The sequence below is a fragment of the Erinaceus europaeus genome, chromosome 7 (genome assembly GCF_950295315.1).
Source record: "Erinaceus europaeus chromosome 7, mEriEur2.1, whole genome shotgun sequence".
Classification (NCBI taxonomy): Eukaryota; Metazoa; Chordata; class Mammalia; order Eulipotyphla; family Erinaceidae; genus Erinaceus; species Erinaceus europaeus.
In genome coordinates, this window is record NC_080168.1 from 79,806,858 (window position 1) to 79,823,396 (window position 16,539).

General features: G+C 36.4%; 1 protein-coding gene across 2 annotated transcripts in view; it reads right to left on the minus strand.

Moving 5' to 3' along the window:
• Positions 1-406: 406 nt before the first annotated feature.
• The window catches only part of SUCLA2 (succinate-CoA ligase ADP-forming subunit beta), a 45,587-nt gene continuing 29,454 nt past the window's right edge, over positions 407-16,539 (minus strand). For both annotated transcript variants that reach the window (XM_007521215.2, XM_060194839.1), the window contains 7 exons: positions 12,463-12,591; positions 10,274-10,412; positions 4,930-5,091; positions 4,692-4,834; positions 3,839-3,959; positions 2,348-2,436; positions 407-1,159 (listed from right to left, as the gene is read on the minus strand). In XM_007521215.2, the coding sequence (XP_007521277.1) occupies positions 1,085-1,159; positions 2,348-2,436; positions 3,839-3,959; positions 4,692-4,834; positions 4,930-5,091; positions 10,274-10,412; positions 12,463-12,591 (858 nt within the window). In that variant the 3' untranslated portion in view covers positions 407-1,084. The remainder of the gene's footprint in view (positions 1,160-2,347; positions 2,437-3,838; positions 3,960-4,691; positions 4,835-4,929; positions 5,092-10,273; positions 10,413-12,462; positions 12,592-16,539) is intronic.

A 16,539-nucleotide genomic window follows, 5' to 3' on the forward strand; every position in this document is an offset into this window, starting at 1 on the left:
AGGAGCTTGAACCTGGTTCCTTGTAAATGGTAATGTGTGCACTCAACAAGGCACACCACTGCCCAGTTCCCACCTGACTTCTATCTATCCTAATATATACAGTGTAAATAGGACATAGTATTAGCACTACTAACAGACAAATATTAATGTTGCTCCATTCAGAAAAAAGATCAGTATATACACATGCATATTCATATACAGGCACAAAATCAATGCATTTTCTTTAGAGAATGTTCCAGATGGCAAACACATAAATAGTAAAATCCAAGTAGATATCTATAGTTTTAAAATATTTTAATGTTATGCACTGACACATAATCTACAAATCAGTTCCTTAGGTCCCCAGTGAAATGATGAAAATATCACCTTCTAATGTAGTTACTTAAAAAAGGGGAAAAAAATCAAATCATATTCAGATATTTTTATTAACTTAAATTGACATTTGATATTTGTCTGCTAAGTCTCTTGTAAATATACTTTTATTTGATATAGACCTACAGGTTCTTCTTAATACCACAGGAGCATGAAGATTTTCAACTGTCAGTGTTCTGTAATGATTAAAACAAAGTTCAAATAATTAACATGATATTCATTGACATACTTACAAGGATATTCTGGGGAGTGTTTGAAAGCTCTGTTTATAATGATTGATAAATTTAACTAGGCATATGATGTTGAGGATAAGCACTTATATAAAACATTTAAATATATAGCCCTACTAGTAAGGCTAGTTGTTAGATATATATCTCAACAAAAGAATAAAGCTTTATCTTTGCATTTATTTTATTCATAGGACTAATCAGTGAAGAATGCTATCTCCAATAAAAAACTGGCATATTGCAAGTGACAGGCTGTAGAAGAGAAAAATGCTACAACAAAAGAAATTAACTACATTATATATCCTTTATACAAACAGCCCATTCAGAACAGTAGAATCAAATGCAGGCCAAATGCTTTAAAAGTGTTTGTGCCTAGATACAATTATAATCTTCACACACTAAAAAGGAATAATAATATTATAGAACACAGTATTTTAATGAGGATAGTTCATTTAACACCATCAACCATCCACTGGGCTCCCCGATCAGATTGGCAGCTGAAATTTCACATCCACATGGGCTTGCTTAGCCAATGTCACTATTTCAGAGAGTTTTACAACCTGAAAAGAAAAGAAAAGATCTTTGTCTCTAGAAGTCAAACTAAAACACCTAGAATTTTTTGATACTGTTAAGACAGAACCACACTCTGACAAGCATTTGTCACTCTCAAAGTCTAGTCAAACCTGATACCCTGGATAACCCATATTTAATTTAATACCTTCATACTGTTTCATATATTAATTTGTAGGTACATAAGTAATCAAAAGGCACTGAATCGTTTTTTAAATACTATTTATATGTCTTGCATTGTAGGGTGCCCAACTAAGATACTGTTCCTGACTCTGGGATAAATAAGATGTAGGCAGTAAGAAAATATAAATATAGATATACACAAATGTATGTATATATTTAAAACCTTAACTAACTTCTAAAAGTACAATATATTTATTATGTATATCATATAAAGGAATATATGTATCTTGTAAATACAGGATGGTTTTTTTTTTTTAATTTCTTTATTGGGGAATTAATGGTTTATATTAGACAGTAAATACAATAGTTTGTAGATGCATAACATTTCTCAGTTTTCCATATAATACAACCCCCATTAGGTCCTCTGTCATCCTTTTTGGGCCTGTATTCTACGCCCCCCACCCACCCCAGTCTTTCACTTTGGTGCAATACATCAATGATGATGTTTCTAAAATGATAATTTTGAGATTCAAAATAATCATGAGAAATTAGCTAAAAATATAGACAAAACAATATTAAGCAGCTACTAATAACATTTAAAGTAAGTCATAGTGTAAGAAGTTCAACAGCACTGATATTTAGCTAAGACATGAATTACTAGCAATATTAGCTGGCTTTAGATCTATTTATTTATTTTTTATCTTCCCTTTCTGTTGCCCTTGTTTTTTTTTATTATTGTGGTAGTTATTATTGTTGTTGTTTTTGTTCTCGTCGTTATTAGATAAGACAGAGAGAAATGGAGAGAGGAGGGGAGACAGTGAGGGAAAGAGAAAGATAGACACCTGCAGACCTGCTTCACCACCTGTGAAGCGACTTCCCTGCAGGTGGAGAGCCAGGGGCTCCAACCGGGATCTTTACGAGAGTCCTTGCACTTTGTGCCAAGTACGCTTGACCCACTGCACTACCGACTTCCTTTAGATCTACTTATAAGTCTTTTATACACTATGTAAAAAAAAAAAAAAAAAAAACTCCTTAGACTAACATAGCCTATTTACCATTTTAGCAGCTTCATCCAAGTCATCGCAAGCAAGAATTTTGAGTCCACTGTCTGCTATAAGTGCCTTAGCATCATCAACTCGTGTACCTGAAAATTATTTAAACAAATATAAAGATGTCTTAGTACCTGCACAAAACCATTTAAAAACATCTGCCACTGGGTCCTGAAATTAGTGCAGCCTGGAATGTTCCTAGCCGTGACCACAGATGTGAGCTCAGACCTACAGGGATACAAAGGTCACTCACATAGGGAGGCTCCTGTGCTGAATATGGGTCCCAGATCAAATCAATGGGGTTTACAGTTAACAATATTTATATACTTTCCTCATATTTGGGAGCTACTCTCTTCCCTGATACAGCTTTCTAGTCCTTTTTCCAACTATGACACCATCTCCCCAGACAACCTGGGTCCACCTACATGTTAGCTGTCACACTCAGGCAAAAACTAATAAAGTCATGGGCTCCTTGGAATATACCTAAAATAGACCTATCAAAAATGGAGACCCTCAAATGTTCATCTGCAATATTGTTGCCTTTCGGTTCATGATTAGTCAACAATTTGTTCTGCATTATATCTTAACTCTTTTTCAGCCACCAGGTTCCAGGTGATACCATGCCAACCTGACTTCCTTGGGCAGAGGACCTCACCATGTGTCTTGGAGCTCCACCTCCCCAGATCTCTGCCCCACTAGGGAAAGAGAGAGACAAGCTGGGAGTATGGATCAACCTGTCAACACCCATGTTCATCAGGGAAGCATTTATAGAAGCCAGACCTTCCACCTTCTAGACCCCAAAATGATTCTGGGTCCATACTCCCAGAGGGATAAAGAATAGGAAAGCTTTCAAAGGATATGAAGGTCTGGTGGTGGAAATTGTACCCCTTTTATCCTATGGTCCTGTCAATATTTCCATTTTATAAATTAAAAAAAGATGCCACAATATGCTAGAAGTATAAGATTTTAACAAACAAATACTCCATAACTTAGTAAATGCTTGTTGACCAAAGAAAATAATGTAAAAACCCAGATGCTTCATATTTTGCCTTCCTATATACTTGATAATTTAAGGAAGTCAAAATTCAAGACAAATTACAACAAAAGTGGATTGAATCATATCAAGCAAAATTGAAGTTATGCTCCAATGCTTGAAACCTTTTTAAAAATCCTTATTTCAAATACAGCTTCATTTGAAAGAACAGCTATTTGACAGTGATATTTTAAATGAACTGAGCTCCTTAGAATTATGAACATTTGGGGCAAGGTGGTTGTACACCTGGTTAAGCGCACATACTACTGTATGTATGGACGTGGGTTCAATGCCCTGGTCCCCATCTACAGAAGGTGAAGTAGTGCTGCAAGTGTCTCTGTCTCTCTCCCTCTCTTATCTCTCCCCTCTCAATTTCTGTTTCTAACAATAAATAAAATGTTAAAAGTGTAAAGAACATTTAATTACAGTTTATAAAACCACTGTAAGACATCATTTACACTTACCTTGTAACCGTACCACAATAGGTATTTTAATGTCCAAATCCTTTACTGCCATGACTATGCCCTGTGCAATAACATCACACCGCATGATTCCTCCAAAAATGTTGACCAAAATAGATAGTACCTGCGATTTAAATATTTTTGGTAGATTAGTGTCATCATCACTTGAAGTACTCTGTCTTCCAGAACTTATTCCTCCCCTTGAGTTATTTCAACACCTAGCTAGCATTTCTTCTCTCCTATACCATATGAATGAGGCTTCCTAATTTCATTTACTTGTTTCCTACTAAACAGTTATTCACTAACATCAGATCATGTTACAAGGCAATGCCATGAGGAGGATCTCCAATTTAGTGTCCATTAACTATCACTTTTTCAGTTTTCATTGACAACCTAGCCAATTTTTCACATGAATCAGGCCCTCAAAATCATGCATCTTCTCCCATATGCCCACGTTTAGCTGGGCTGTGCACACGGCAAAGCAGTACACTAAATATTAAGCTATTCTACTTACCCTGAATAATCATTAAAAAAGGAAAATAAAGCACCATTTGTTTCAGTTAGTTGAGTGATCTTTGTAAAAGTAACATCAGAAAATAAGTATACAAGTTCAAAATATTTTAGATTCAACAAGCATCTCTAGGATTTTTTCCCATGCAATTAATTGATTCCTACCATTTAAGTCAGAATGGGAAATTCTTTTATTTTAGTTAGCATTTACTGCATTATTTTCAATTTTTTCAAAACTAGAGAGATCTTTTGAAATTCAATACTCAACTACTAGAATGACCATACCTACAAATTAACAAAGTTGCATTGCATCACTCAAATTCTAAAGCTTAAGTTCTGCCCTTACCTTTTTATCTGAAGTTATTAGCTTAAATGCTTCTGTTACTTGATGAACTGTGGCACCACCACCAACATCAAGAAAGTTGGCTGGAGTGCCTCCATGAAGTTTTATTATATCCATTGTGGCCATAGCCAAACCAGCACCATTTACTATCAAGAAACAAAAACTGTTTGTATTAGAGCCAAATGTAAAGAAAACAAATTAAGCTTAGCCAATTCAATTTTAACATAAAAACCTGTAGTACCTAGGCAGCCTATATTTCCATCTAGCCCAATGTAGTTGAGATCTGCTTTAGCGGCATCTTTGTCCCTTTCATCTTCCTGGGTCCAGTCTTGGAGGTCAAAAATTTTTTTCTGGCGAAAAGCTGAATTAGAATCAAAATTGATCTTTGCATCCATGCATAACACTTTGAAGGAAAGAGGAAAAAAAGCAATCTTAATTTCAGGACAGATACAATAAACTACCATTAATCAAACAAACACTAGAGAAAAAAATCTGTTACTTATCAGATGTAGTCCAATTTCTGTTCACAATGAACTTAAACTCTTTATATTTGGGGTGTGTGTGTGTGTGTGTGTGTGTGTGTGTGTGTGTGTGTGTGTCAGTGTTAAGACCTCATGTATGTGCTATTTCACTGCTCCAGAACCAAAACTCACCCCCCCCCCTTTTCCAGATATAAACAAAGAGGCATCACAGAACCAGTGCAATTCATAGTACCATAACGTTCCCATATAGCGCTGGGATCAAAGCCAGGCCACGTGCACGGCAAGGCACACGTACTACTGAGTAAGATATCTTCTAGCCCCTAAACGTGAGTTTAAAAAAAATATTGCGGTCCAGGAGGTGGCCCAGTGGATAAAGCGCTGGATTCTCAACCATGAGATCCCAAGTTTGATCCCCGGCAGCACATGTACCAGAGTGATGGCTGGTTCTTTCTCTCCTATCTTTCTCATGAATAAATTAATAAATTCTTAATAAAAAAAAACTTGGGAATTAAAACTGTAATCAAAGCTAGGAACTGGGAGCTGGCTTATCTAGTGCAACAACCTGTATTTTATCCTATGACATTACACGGGAGCACAAAGGATAGCACAAGGGGAAGCTTCGTGAATGGTGTACTGGTGCTGTGGTATCTTTCCTTTTCTCTCTTTCTCTCCATTCACTTCTCTATCTGGGGTTGAAAGAAAAGAACATCACTAGTTCTAGGAACCAAGAGATAGCTTGCCCTGCAGAGCATGTATCCTGCTGTGTGTGAATCTCTGGGTTCAAAGCCCAGTTAGGAGCACCATGGACAGCAATAGAGGAATTCCACAGATGGTGAAAACATTATAGTCTCTCCTCTCTATCTCAATTATTAAAAAAAAAAAAAAAAAAAAAAAAAAAACCATAAAATAAGACCATCAGCAGTAACATGTATGTCTGAGCACTTAGGTTCATTTTCTGGTGTCACATAAAAAGAAAAAAGAAGTCTATGTCAACAGAGGGTCAAATAAAAGGGTTTTCCTCTGTCTCCACAACAACAAAGTCACAACATTCTTGAAAAACCCTGAATAGAATTAAGTTAGGGGCAGGTAGACAGCATAATGGTTATGTGAAAGACTTTCATGTCCTAGGCTCCGAAGTCCCAGGTTCAATCCCCAGCACCACTATAAGTCAGAACTGAGCAGTGTTCTGATCTCTCTCCTTCTATGTATCTTTTTTCTCTGTATCTCTCTTATTAAAAGTGAATAAAACATCTAAATGTAAACAAAAATTAATAAGCTTGGATGTCAAACAAGCTTCCACAGAAAAGAACAAAAGCATTCAGGCAGTGAGGACACAGAAAGATTTCCTCATCAAAAGTAAAAAGTTCTTCCACAGGACAGTAAATCACAATCAATAGAAAGAGACAAAATTAAAAAAACAAACAAACAAAAAAAATAGTGTGGTGAGAATGGGGCAGACTGAATTGAAATCTCACCACCCATGGAGCCAGGTGGAGGCCAGAAGTTCACATATATTACTTGAACCTGGATTGAGGCCTCCTGTCCCCAACTGTAGGGGAGAAGCTTCATCAGTGGTGAAGTAGTGCTGCAGGCGTCTCTGTATCTCTCACTCCCTCTCTATCCCCTTTCCTTCTCAATTTCTCTCTGTCTTATAAAAAAGGAATGAATTTCTTAAAAAAAAAAAAAAAAAAAAAGGAGAAAAAAGAAAGAAACCCCATCCTCCCAATACTATTATAATTTTGTGTCTATGTTACAAGAATAGGAAGCAGGGAAGGGGGCCAGGCAGTAGCGGTAGTGCAGTGGGTTAGTGCACATGGCACAAAGCTCAAGGACCAGTGTAGGGATACTGGTTTGAGCCCCTGGCTTCCCACCTGCAGGGGTTCGCTTCACAGGTGGTGAAGCAGGTCTGCAGGTGTCTTTCTTTCCCCGTCTCTGTCTTCTCATCCTCTCTCAATTTCTCTCTGTACTACCCAACAACAATGACAGCAATAACAACAATAATAATAACTACAAGGGCAACAAAAGGGAAAAAATTTCCTCCAGGAGCAGTGGATTTGTAGTGTAAGCACCGAGCCCCAGCAATAATCCTGGAAGCAAAATAAATACAAATTTAAAATTTTAAAAAATTTAAAAAAGGAAACAGGGAATAAAAGCTATAAACCACTTTGGGAGATACAGTGCAAGTTTTCCTAAGGAACATGGCACCTTTTGAGGCCAGTTTAATGCAGCCATACTAGAATTCAGTGTCTACTGTAAGAGACCCTAGGGGTGGAATCAGGGAGTTCTCCATTTATGGTATATAATCTGCCAGAGCTGTGAGAACAAGCAACCTAAGACAACTGGTCACTACTTGGGTTGGATCAACCTAAGTGCTGTGGTATAAATCAGGTACCTATGACTGAACTATTCAGGCCTGTTCAAACAGACCCCTGGCTCTGGACCTCATGAAGCATAAAATACAACTGAAGAATAAAGGAAACCTACATTAATGGACCAAAACAGTTTGTAGAAAAGCCCAAATTCAAAAGAGCAATATAAACTTCCTAAACATAGTCTTAAGGATGCTTAGGGAAATGAGAAGTTTAATGGAAAAAAACTTCAACAAAGTCATAGAAAACTTGAAAGAAGTCATAGAACCAGAGAAATAAAAGATTAAAATATCCAAGGTAAAAATAAGTAAATTCCATAAAGGAGAATACCATCAGGAAAAGATGCCAAAAGTCAAAGTGGTGAGCTAGAGGATACGGTAGAAGAACATACCAAAAACAAACAAACAAAACAGCAAAAAGAAACTAAAACAAATGAAAAATAATATGAGGGGTAAGACAGGATACATACTGTAGGATTCCACAAGTGGGACTTAAACAAGGGAAAACACAAGGTGAAATTTGGACTGGGTGTAGTGTATTATTGCAAGAAGGACCCGGGGGAAGGAGAGGGCAATGAGATCCTGGTGCATGATGGTGAAAATAGACCTAAGTCAGGTGCAAGTCTGCAGACACCTTGTCTTTGCAGACAGAAAGATGAGAAATTGTACCCAATGTGCCAACAAATATACTGTAAACCACTAATGCCTCCCCCTACCAGTAAACTGGTAAAAAAAAAAATTTTTAATCTTAAATAGATTAAGTTATCCCAGATGGGTCCCCTAAATGAATGACATCACCAGTGTCTTCATAAGACACAAACAGAGGGAAACCAGATACACACAGAAGAGATGGCAGAGATTGGAAGCAAGGTATCAAAACCCTAGAAAAGGCAAGGAAGGGATTTAGCCAACAGACTCTGGAAGAAGTAATCTCTGATGCCTTGAATTCATATGATTCCGATTTTAGACTTTTTGACTTCAAAAACTGAATAAATTTCTGTTGTTTCAAAGTCACCTAATTTATAGTATTTGTCTCAATTGCTATAATAAGCTAATATATAGGTACTAAAGAACAACAATAAGAAAAATTAACCCAGGAGTTGGGTGGTAGTGCAGTGGGTTAAGTGCACATGGTGCAAAGTGCTAGGATTGCTGTAAGGATCCCGGTTCGAGCCCCTGGCTCTCCACCTGTAGGGGGGGGGTGGCTTCACAAGCGGTGAAGCAGGTCTGCAGGTGTCTATCTTTCTCTCCCCCTCTCTGTCTTCCCCTCCTCTCTCCATTTCTCTCTGTCCTATCCAACAACGACATCAATAAGAACAACAACAATAAAACAACAATGGCAACAAAAGGGAAAATAAATAAATAAATAATTTTTTAAAAAGAAGAAAAATTAACCCTCAAAAGAGAAAAAAATTTTCATAAGTAATCGAGAAAAATCTATGTTATAGTAAGGTAATTATATTTTAGAACCCTATATGTGAGAGGCATGATAATTTAGAATCTGATTTATCTTTATAGGATGCAAAACAGCTGAGAAAGTAACAAGCTAATCCTATTTTTGTAGCTAAAAAGATTAAAAGTACTCTAGTAGATTATACCCTTGAAATATGAACACCTGACATAAATGTGTTCTCAGATCAAGAGAAGTTATTGCATTTCTTTAGATACAATGAAATCATTGATTTATCTGTCCTTCCTTAATCACTAATCTTGAAAAAATGGTCATTATGGGATGATCTCACTCTCAAGCAGCAGCTGAAAAACAAGATCAGAAGAGAAAACACAAGTAGAACCTGAACTGGAATTGGCGTATTGCACCAAAGTAAAAGACTCGGGTGGGTGGGGAGAGATAATACAGGTCCAAGAAGGATGACAGAGGAACTAGAGGGAGTCGTATTGTTATATGGAAAACTGAGAAATGTTATGCATGTACAAACTATTGTATTTACTGTTGAATGAAAAACATTAATAAAAAAAGAAAAAAATGGTCATTAAGATTACATAAAGCAAAATACTAAGACATTATTTCCCAAATTCACTAACAGTCAAAGTCAACTTCTTTTAATAGTTTCTCCTTATGCCCAAATGATTACAAAATATTAATTTACACAGTTGAGAGTATACCAACTTTTATATTTATCCAAAGAATAATACAGGGAACCATTAAGTGATATCACTTGGGGATGCTGACATTGTTTCAGTGAAATGTGTGATGTTTTTTTCTTCTTTGTGCCTGTGCATGAAAAGGCAGAGTTATAGAAAGTATAATGGGACAGAAGCCAGACCTTCTACCTTCTGCAACCCTCAATGACCCTGGGTCCATGCTCCCAGAGGGATAGAGAATGGGAAAGCTACTGGGGAGGGGGTGGGATATGGAGATTGGCAGTGGGAATTGTGTGGAGTTGTACCCCTCTTTGTTAATTAATCCTTTCTTAAATAAAAAAATTTAAAAAAAAAGAAAGTATAATGGGTAGGCAATTGGATAGTTTGATATAGGGCTAAAACTCTACTATTCATTTAAATGTGCAAGTGTGTTTTATGCCTCTTCAGTGTGTTTTATGCCTCTTCAGTGTGTTTTATGCCTCTTCAGTGTGTTTACATTCATTGTATTTATTATAAAATAAGCTTCTACATGTATTCAATGTCTTATGAGTTCAACTTAGTGAAGTAAATAGGTAGATAAAAACACAATATCCAAATGCATAATCAGTATTGGATAAAAGAAGATACTTTACCAGTTCCATCTGAATCCTCTACCATTGGGTTTATTTCTACCATAGTGGCATCATACTTCAGAAAAAGGTTATAAAGCTTAATCATGTTTTCTGCTGCAGAATCCACAATACTAGATGGAAATCCCATTTTCTGTGCAAGCTGAAAAGTTACTGTTTTTAGTACAAGTATGCTGTAGATGTCCAATTAATATTAAGTTATTATAAATAAAGCCTTATAATTTATCAGTTAAATGTTAAAGCATGAATCATTTGTAATCAAGCAATAATCACTGAAATCATAACTACTATTAGTAAATAGTTAATCACTTTTTATTTAAAATCCTCTTAAGACAGGTAGAATGCCCCTTTTACAAATAAGAGATATAGAAGTGACTTCCCATTTACCTAGACTCCAGTTTTTGTCTTTATTCCACAGCCTCCACATTGCCTATCTCTAAGCCCATGACTAATCTAAACTGAAAGAAGAGGTTTATGTTTTATTAAAACTGCTTATTAAAGGTAGATGCAGGGTTAGGAAGATAGCACAATGATTATGCAGAAAAACTTCCATGGTTATGATCTTGGATGGACCTTGAAAAATTCATGTTAAGTGAAATAAGTCAGAAACAGAAGGATGAATATGGGATGATCTCACTCTCAGGCAGAAGTTGAAAAACAAGATCAGAAGAGAAAACACAAGTAGAACCTGAACTGGAACTGGTGTATTGCACCAAAGTAAAAGACTCTGGGGTGGGGATGGGGAGTTCAAAAAGGATGACAGAGGACTAAGTTGGGGTTGTATTGTTATATGGAAAACTGGGAAATGTTATGCATGTACAAACTATCGTATTTACTGTCAAATGTAAAACATTAATTCCCCAATTAAAAACAAACAAACAAAAAAACTTCCATGCCTAGAGCTCTGAAGGCCCAAGTTCAATCCCCAACACCACCATAAACCAGAGCTCTAGTGGAGGAAAAAAAAAGAAGAAGCAGCAATTATCCAAATATGGTCATAACAATATATCACTCTATTTTGCCTTGTAGGTAATTAGGAGTGTCTACTAAACCCTGAAGACAACTAAGTTAAGGGAATATTATCCCATTTGTTGGGAAAAAAAAAATGAGCATCTTATATATGCTAGCTGTTGTGTCTGTAAGATTCTGGTACTTAAGCTTATACCTTACAGAGGGACTTAACTATCCTGAATATAGATTCCTAACTGGATATTATCTGAAGAGGGTTTTTGTTTGTTTGTTTGTTTGTTTTGGTGTTTTCTTTTCTTTTTTTTTTTATTTTATGAAATTGACAAGTCAAAGTCCATATACTGGGTTGTCAGAAAGCCATGACATATTTTTCTGGTTTTTATGCAAAGTGTCATGACTTTTGTGACAATTCAATAATTTCTAAAAAAGATCCAAGCCCAGAAGTTTTGGTTCAATAGTTCTACAGTACATAAGTCCCATAAATGATTCTGAAACACTGGTATAGAAGGTATGTGTCTACATGTTAATTCTAATTACTTCCACAGCTGATAAAACTACAGAGAAGTTTTTCCACTTGCTCTTATTTGTATCCTAAGACTGCAATGGTGCTCAACCAGCAGTAATAGAAAAATCTTAAAATTCTTCAAGGGTAAATGTGATTTTTGCAATAAGTCCAAATGGTAACTAATAAAGTGAATGGTCAAGATTAGAAATGCCATTTTTTGACCAAGATGTTTCAAATAAAGACTAAGAAATATAGTGTTTCATTAAGGAAGATTTTTCACTAGTTCAAAACCCAGTTTTAATTATAAATACTTGAAAAAAAATCACTCTCCATCAACTAAGCAGAGCACTAATGCACCAAGCATTGTACTAGTTACTTCTGCTCATTGCTCAAAATGTTATAATCCTAACAGATTACTCATTCATATATTTTGATATTCAAATATTTAATTTATTGGGTTTTATTATTTAATGTATTAAATATTTAAAACATTCAAATATCTTAATCATCTATGTGAAATTATATATAGTAATGTTTACATAAGATATGTACAAAAACATTACAGAGGACTCCAGAGTTTCAATTTTAAACAAGATACTAAGATGCAGAACAGTAAAGATTTGGTTTTTTACATTTGTATCAATTACCACTTGTACAGATTAATTCTAAGTGTTAAATCATGCAATAAGAAGATAGACATTTTTGGAATACAACATACCCGGACAGCTTGTTCTTTTTTGATACCTTCTCCAATGTCAATAGGCTCTTTAACTATGGCCTCTGGATTTTCAGCAGCAACGTCTTCAATATTGACACCACCTTGAGAGCTTCCTATTAAAACAGGACCCTAGAACGAGGGGAGATAGCCAGAATACCTATATTTTATTTGGGATCTGTCAATAAAATTTTAAGACACACCTCTGAGTACATAAGACTTAATGTTTCATTTCCCACCTTTATTTCCACATAACCCACTTTCATTTTTTTTTTTTGAGAACTTACCCTTGCTCCTCCTGCACAGTACCCCATTACAAATGTTCAATTTACAAAGTAGGAAAAAAGATGAAAAATAAGAGGAATATAATGATTCACCTGTGGCGGGGGGAGAGTAAAGTATATAGAAAACCCATACCAAATAAATTAATATAAATACATATGAAATATAATCTATACATATTTCCTAAGAACTGAACGGATATTATATTTAAATAATATAAAATCATAAAAATATTTCTGATATTAAAAAGGCAGAGTCTACAGAGTAAAATTCCCAGATCTACCCTAGTGCAAATCATTAATAAGAAAGCTAGCTATCTTGAATAACTCTAGCAATCATCATGAAAAATGGAAGCTAAGGTATAATTACTAAATAAGTAAAGCTATTGGAGCTAGGGAGATAGCAGTGTAGTTATACAAAATATTTTCATGCCTGAGCCTCTGAAGTCCCAGGTTCAATCCCTAGCATTCCCATATACCAGAGCTGAGCAGTGCTCTGGTGTCAAAAACAAAACAAAAATAATTAAAGCTATTAACTTTTTAAAAAGATTTATTTATTTATTTATGGGGAGGTAGAGAGAGAAGACCAGAGCATCATTCTGACACATGTAATGCTGGGGTTTGGACTTAGGACTTCATGCTTGAGAGCTCAACACTTTACCTTCTACACCACCTCCCTACTTGCTAACTTTTGTAAAGATGTATTTATTTTATGAGTGAAAGACATGCCAGAGCATCTTACCATATGTGCTACTAGGAACAGAATTCAGGATATCACACATGTAAATCCTGTGGTCTACCAGTGAGCCACCCCCCCATCATAAAGTTATTAGTTTACAATCAAAAATAAATCTGAAGTAAGCAAGATTGTAGAATAGGAAATCCTAGATCTCACTCTCCAGTAGGAGCACCAACAACATATGATGATAAATAAATAAAGCCTTTATGAAAATGTCAGAAATCAGGTAGGAAGTTGCAGTACCCCAGGAAGCTCTAGTGCTATCAAACAAATAAAAAACATTTCATTTTATCTGAGTCAGCCCTTCACCAAATCAAGAGAAATAGAGATCAAAAGAAATGCCCCAAGTGTTGGGTTTCTCCCTAGGGAGGTAGTGAGGAGAGCAGAAAATTCATCCAACAGTCCAACTTCACAGAGGCTGACCAAGGAGCTGGGTTCTGTTTTGCCTACCTTGGAGGACTGACTGGACAACTGCATACTCTGTATAATTACCACATGCTAACCGATTGCGCCACTCTTTGATGGGGCACTGAGAACAGGAGAGAGCTCAAATTCATGATAGTAAAACCATAGAAGATCATGAAGACTGCTTGTCAAAACATGGGAAAAGCACTACTTGTGACTTATTTTATTTATTTATTCATTCATTTATTGGATATAGAAAGAGAGAAACTGAGATGCATTGGGGAGATAAGGAGAAAGAAAGAAAAATAGGCACCTGCAGCACTGTCTCACCATTCGTGAAGCTTCTTCCCTGCAGGTGAGAACTGGGGGCTTGAACCCTGGTCCTTGTGCACAGAAATGTGTTCACTCAAATGGGTGTGCCACCACCTGGCCCTGCAGTTTATCATTTCTAACATCTCAAGGAACCAGAAAAGGAAGATGCAAATAAATAGAAAGACATCCCATGATAAAGAATGAATACCAGAGGGGCCAGGTGGTGGTGCACGTTACAATGCGCAAGCACCCAGGTTCAAGGCCCCAGTCCCCACCTGCAGGGGGGAAAGCTTCACAAGTGGTGAAGCAAGGTTGCTGGTGTCTCTCTCTCTCTCTTTCTCTATCTACTCCTTCCCTCTCAATTTCTGGCTGTCTCTATCCAATAAATAAAGATAATAGTTTAAAAAAAAAAGAATGAATACCAGGTGAACTCACAGGTGGAACATTAAAAAAAAAGGGGGGGTGGGACAGAAAGGGAAAAACACAAAGAAAAACTTAGAATAGGTATGGTGCTTTGCACCAAAGCAGGAGATTCTGGGGAAGGAGGGAAAGGTAATGGAGAGGTTGATGGGGTCCTGGTGCATGGTGAAAAAAGACATAAATTGGGGGGTGAGAGTATTTTGCTTACACCTATCACAGGGAGATGAGAAATTGTACCCATCTGTCAATAGTTACACCGTAATCCGTTAACCCTTCAATAAAGTAAAAACAAACAAAAAAAATCAAAATTCAAGAATTGTTAGTTTTGCAAGCTCTAGAGATATGCTTCACAAAAATAGGCACAAAGTCAAGTCTACTACATTCAAACAAAAAAAATCAAAGTTCAAGAATTGTTAGTTTCACAAGTGGTGAAGCAGGTCTCAATTTCCCCCCTCTCAATTTCTCTCTGTCCAGAAGCAGTAGATTTGTAGTGGTGCTTGGTGGTCAGTAGAAACCCTCCATAGGTAAGTAGAAATAGGGGTTAATTAAACCAATGGCTACCGTTTTGCACTTGGTAATGGCCGCTGAATAAATATCTGTTTATGTTTAAACAATTTTCATTTTAATATTTTTATAATAAATAAAAAATTAAGTTCTGGGAAAAACTGTAATTCTAATAAATGAATTATAAATGAATAATTATAAATGAGTTAGTTGGCACTGGGAAAATGTTAAGAAATCTGTCATTTGGGGGCTGTGTGGTAGCACACCTGGTTGAGTGCACATCTTACAATACACAAGGATCCAGGTTTAAGCTCTCAGTCCCCACCTGCAAGAAGAAAAGCTTCACAAGTCGTGAAACAGGTCTGCAGGTGTCTCTCTTCCTCTGCCTCCTCTTTACTCCTCAATATCTGGCTGTCTCTATGAAATAAATAAAGATGAGAGAAAGAAAGAAAGGGAAAGAAAAAAGAAAGAAAGAAAGAAAGAAAGAAAGAAAGAAAGAAAGAAAGAAAGAAAGAAAGAAAGAGAGAAAGAGAGAAAGGGAGAAATAGAAAGAAAGGAAGGAAGGAGGGAGGGAGGGAAGAGTCTTGTCTTTTGTGACCCAGGAGGTTGCACAATGTCTAGAGCACTGGACCTAAAAGTATGAGGTTCTGAGTTTGACTTTGGGCTCTGCATGTGTCAAAGGATCTGTTTTTCTCTCTCTCTCCCTTCATCCATCTCATTAATTAATAAACAAGGGAGGGAGGGAGGGATAAAAAGAGAGAAAGAAAGTTGATTTTTTAAAAGTGCTCAGGTAGGATATATATATATATTTAAAAAATAGGACATACTATACTACCTTAGGGACATCTGGCCAGGAAACCTGATATTACACATACTAAAGACCAGTAGAACCTGACTCATATTCTAAAAACAGACAAGCAGCAAAAGTAGTTTTTAATGATGAGTATTGACTTCTATGTCTAGTAGAGCTTTAATTCAGTCATAAATACTTTTGATTTAAAACAGTTTACTGATTTTTGTTGTTTAATAGAGAAATTCTCAAAAAATGCTTACTATATCCCAAAAAATTAACAACTCTTTTCTTTGGCCTCCAGGGTTATTGCTGGGACTCAGTGCCTACACTAAGAATCCACAGCTCCTGGAAGCTATTTTTTCCTTTTTGTTGCCCTTGTTGTTTTTATTGTTGTTGTTATTATTGTTGTTATTGCTGTCATCACTGTTGGATAGGACAGAGAGAAATCGAGAGAGGACAGGAAGACAGAGAGGGGGAGTGAAAGACAGACACTTGCAGACCTGCTTCACCACCTGTGAAGCAACTCCCCTGTCGGTGGGGAGCCGGGGGCTCAAATTGGGATCCTTAAGCTGGTCCTTGAACGCTTAACCTGCTGCGATACCACCTGACCCCCCAACAACTAACTC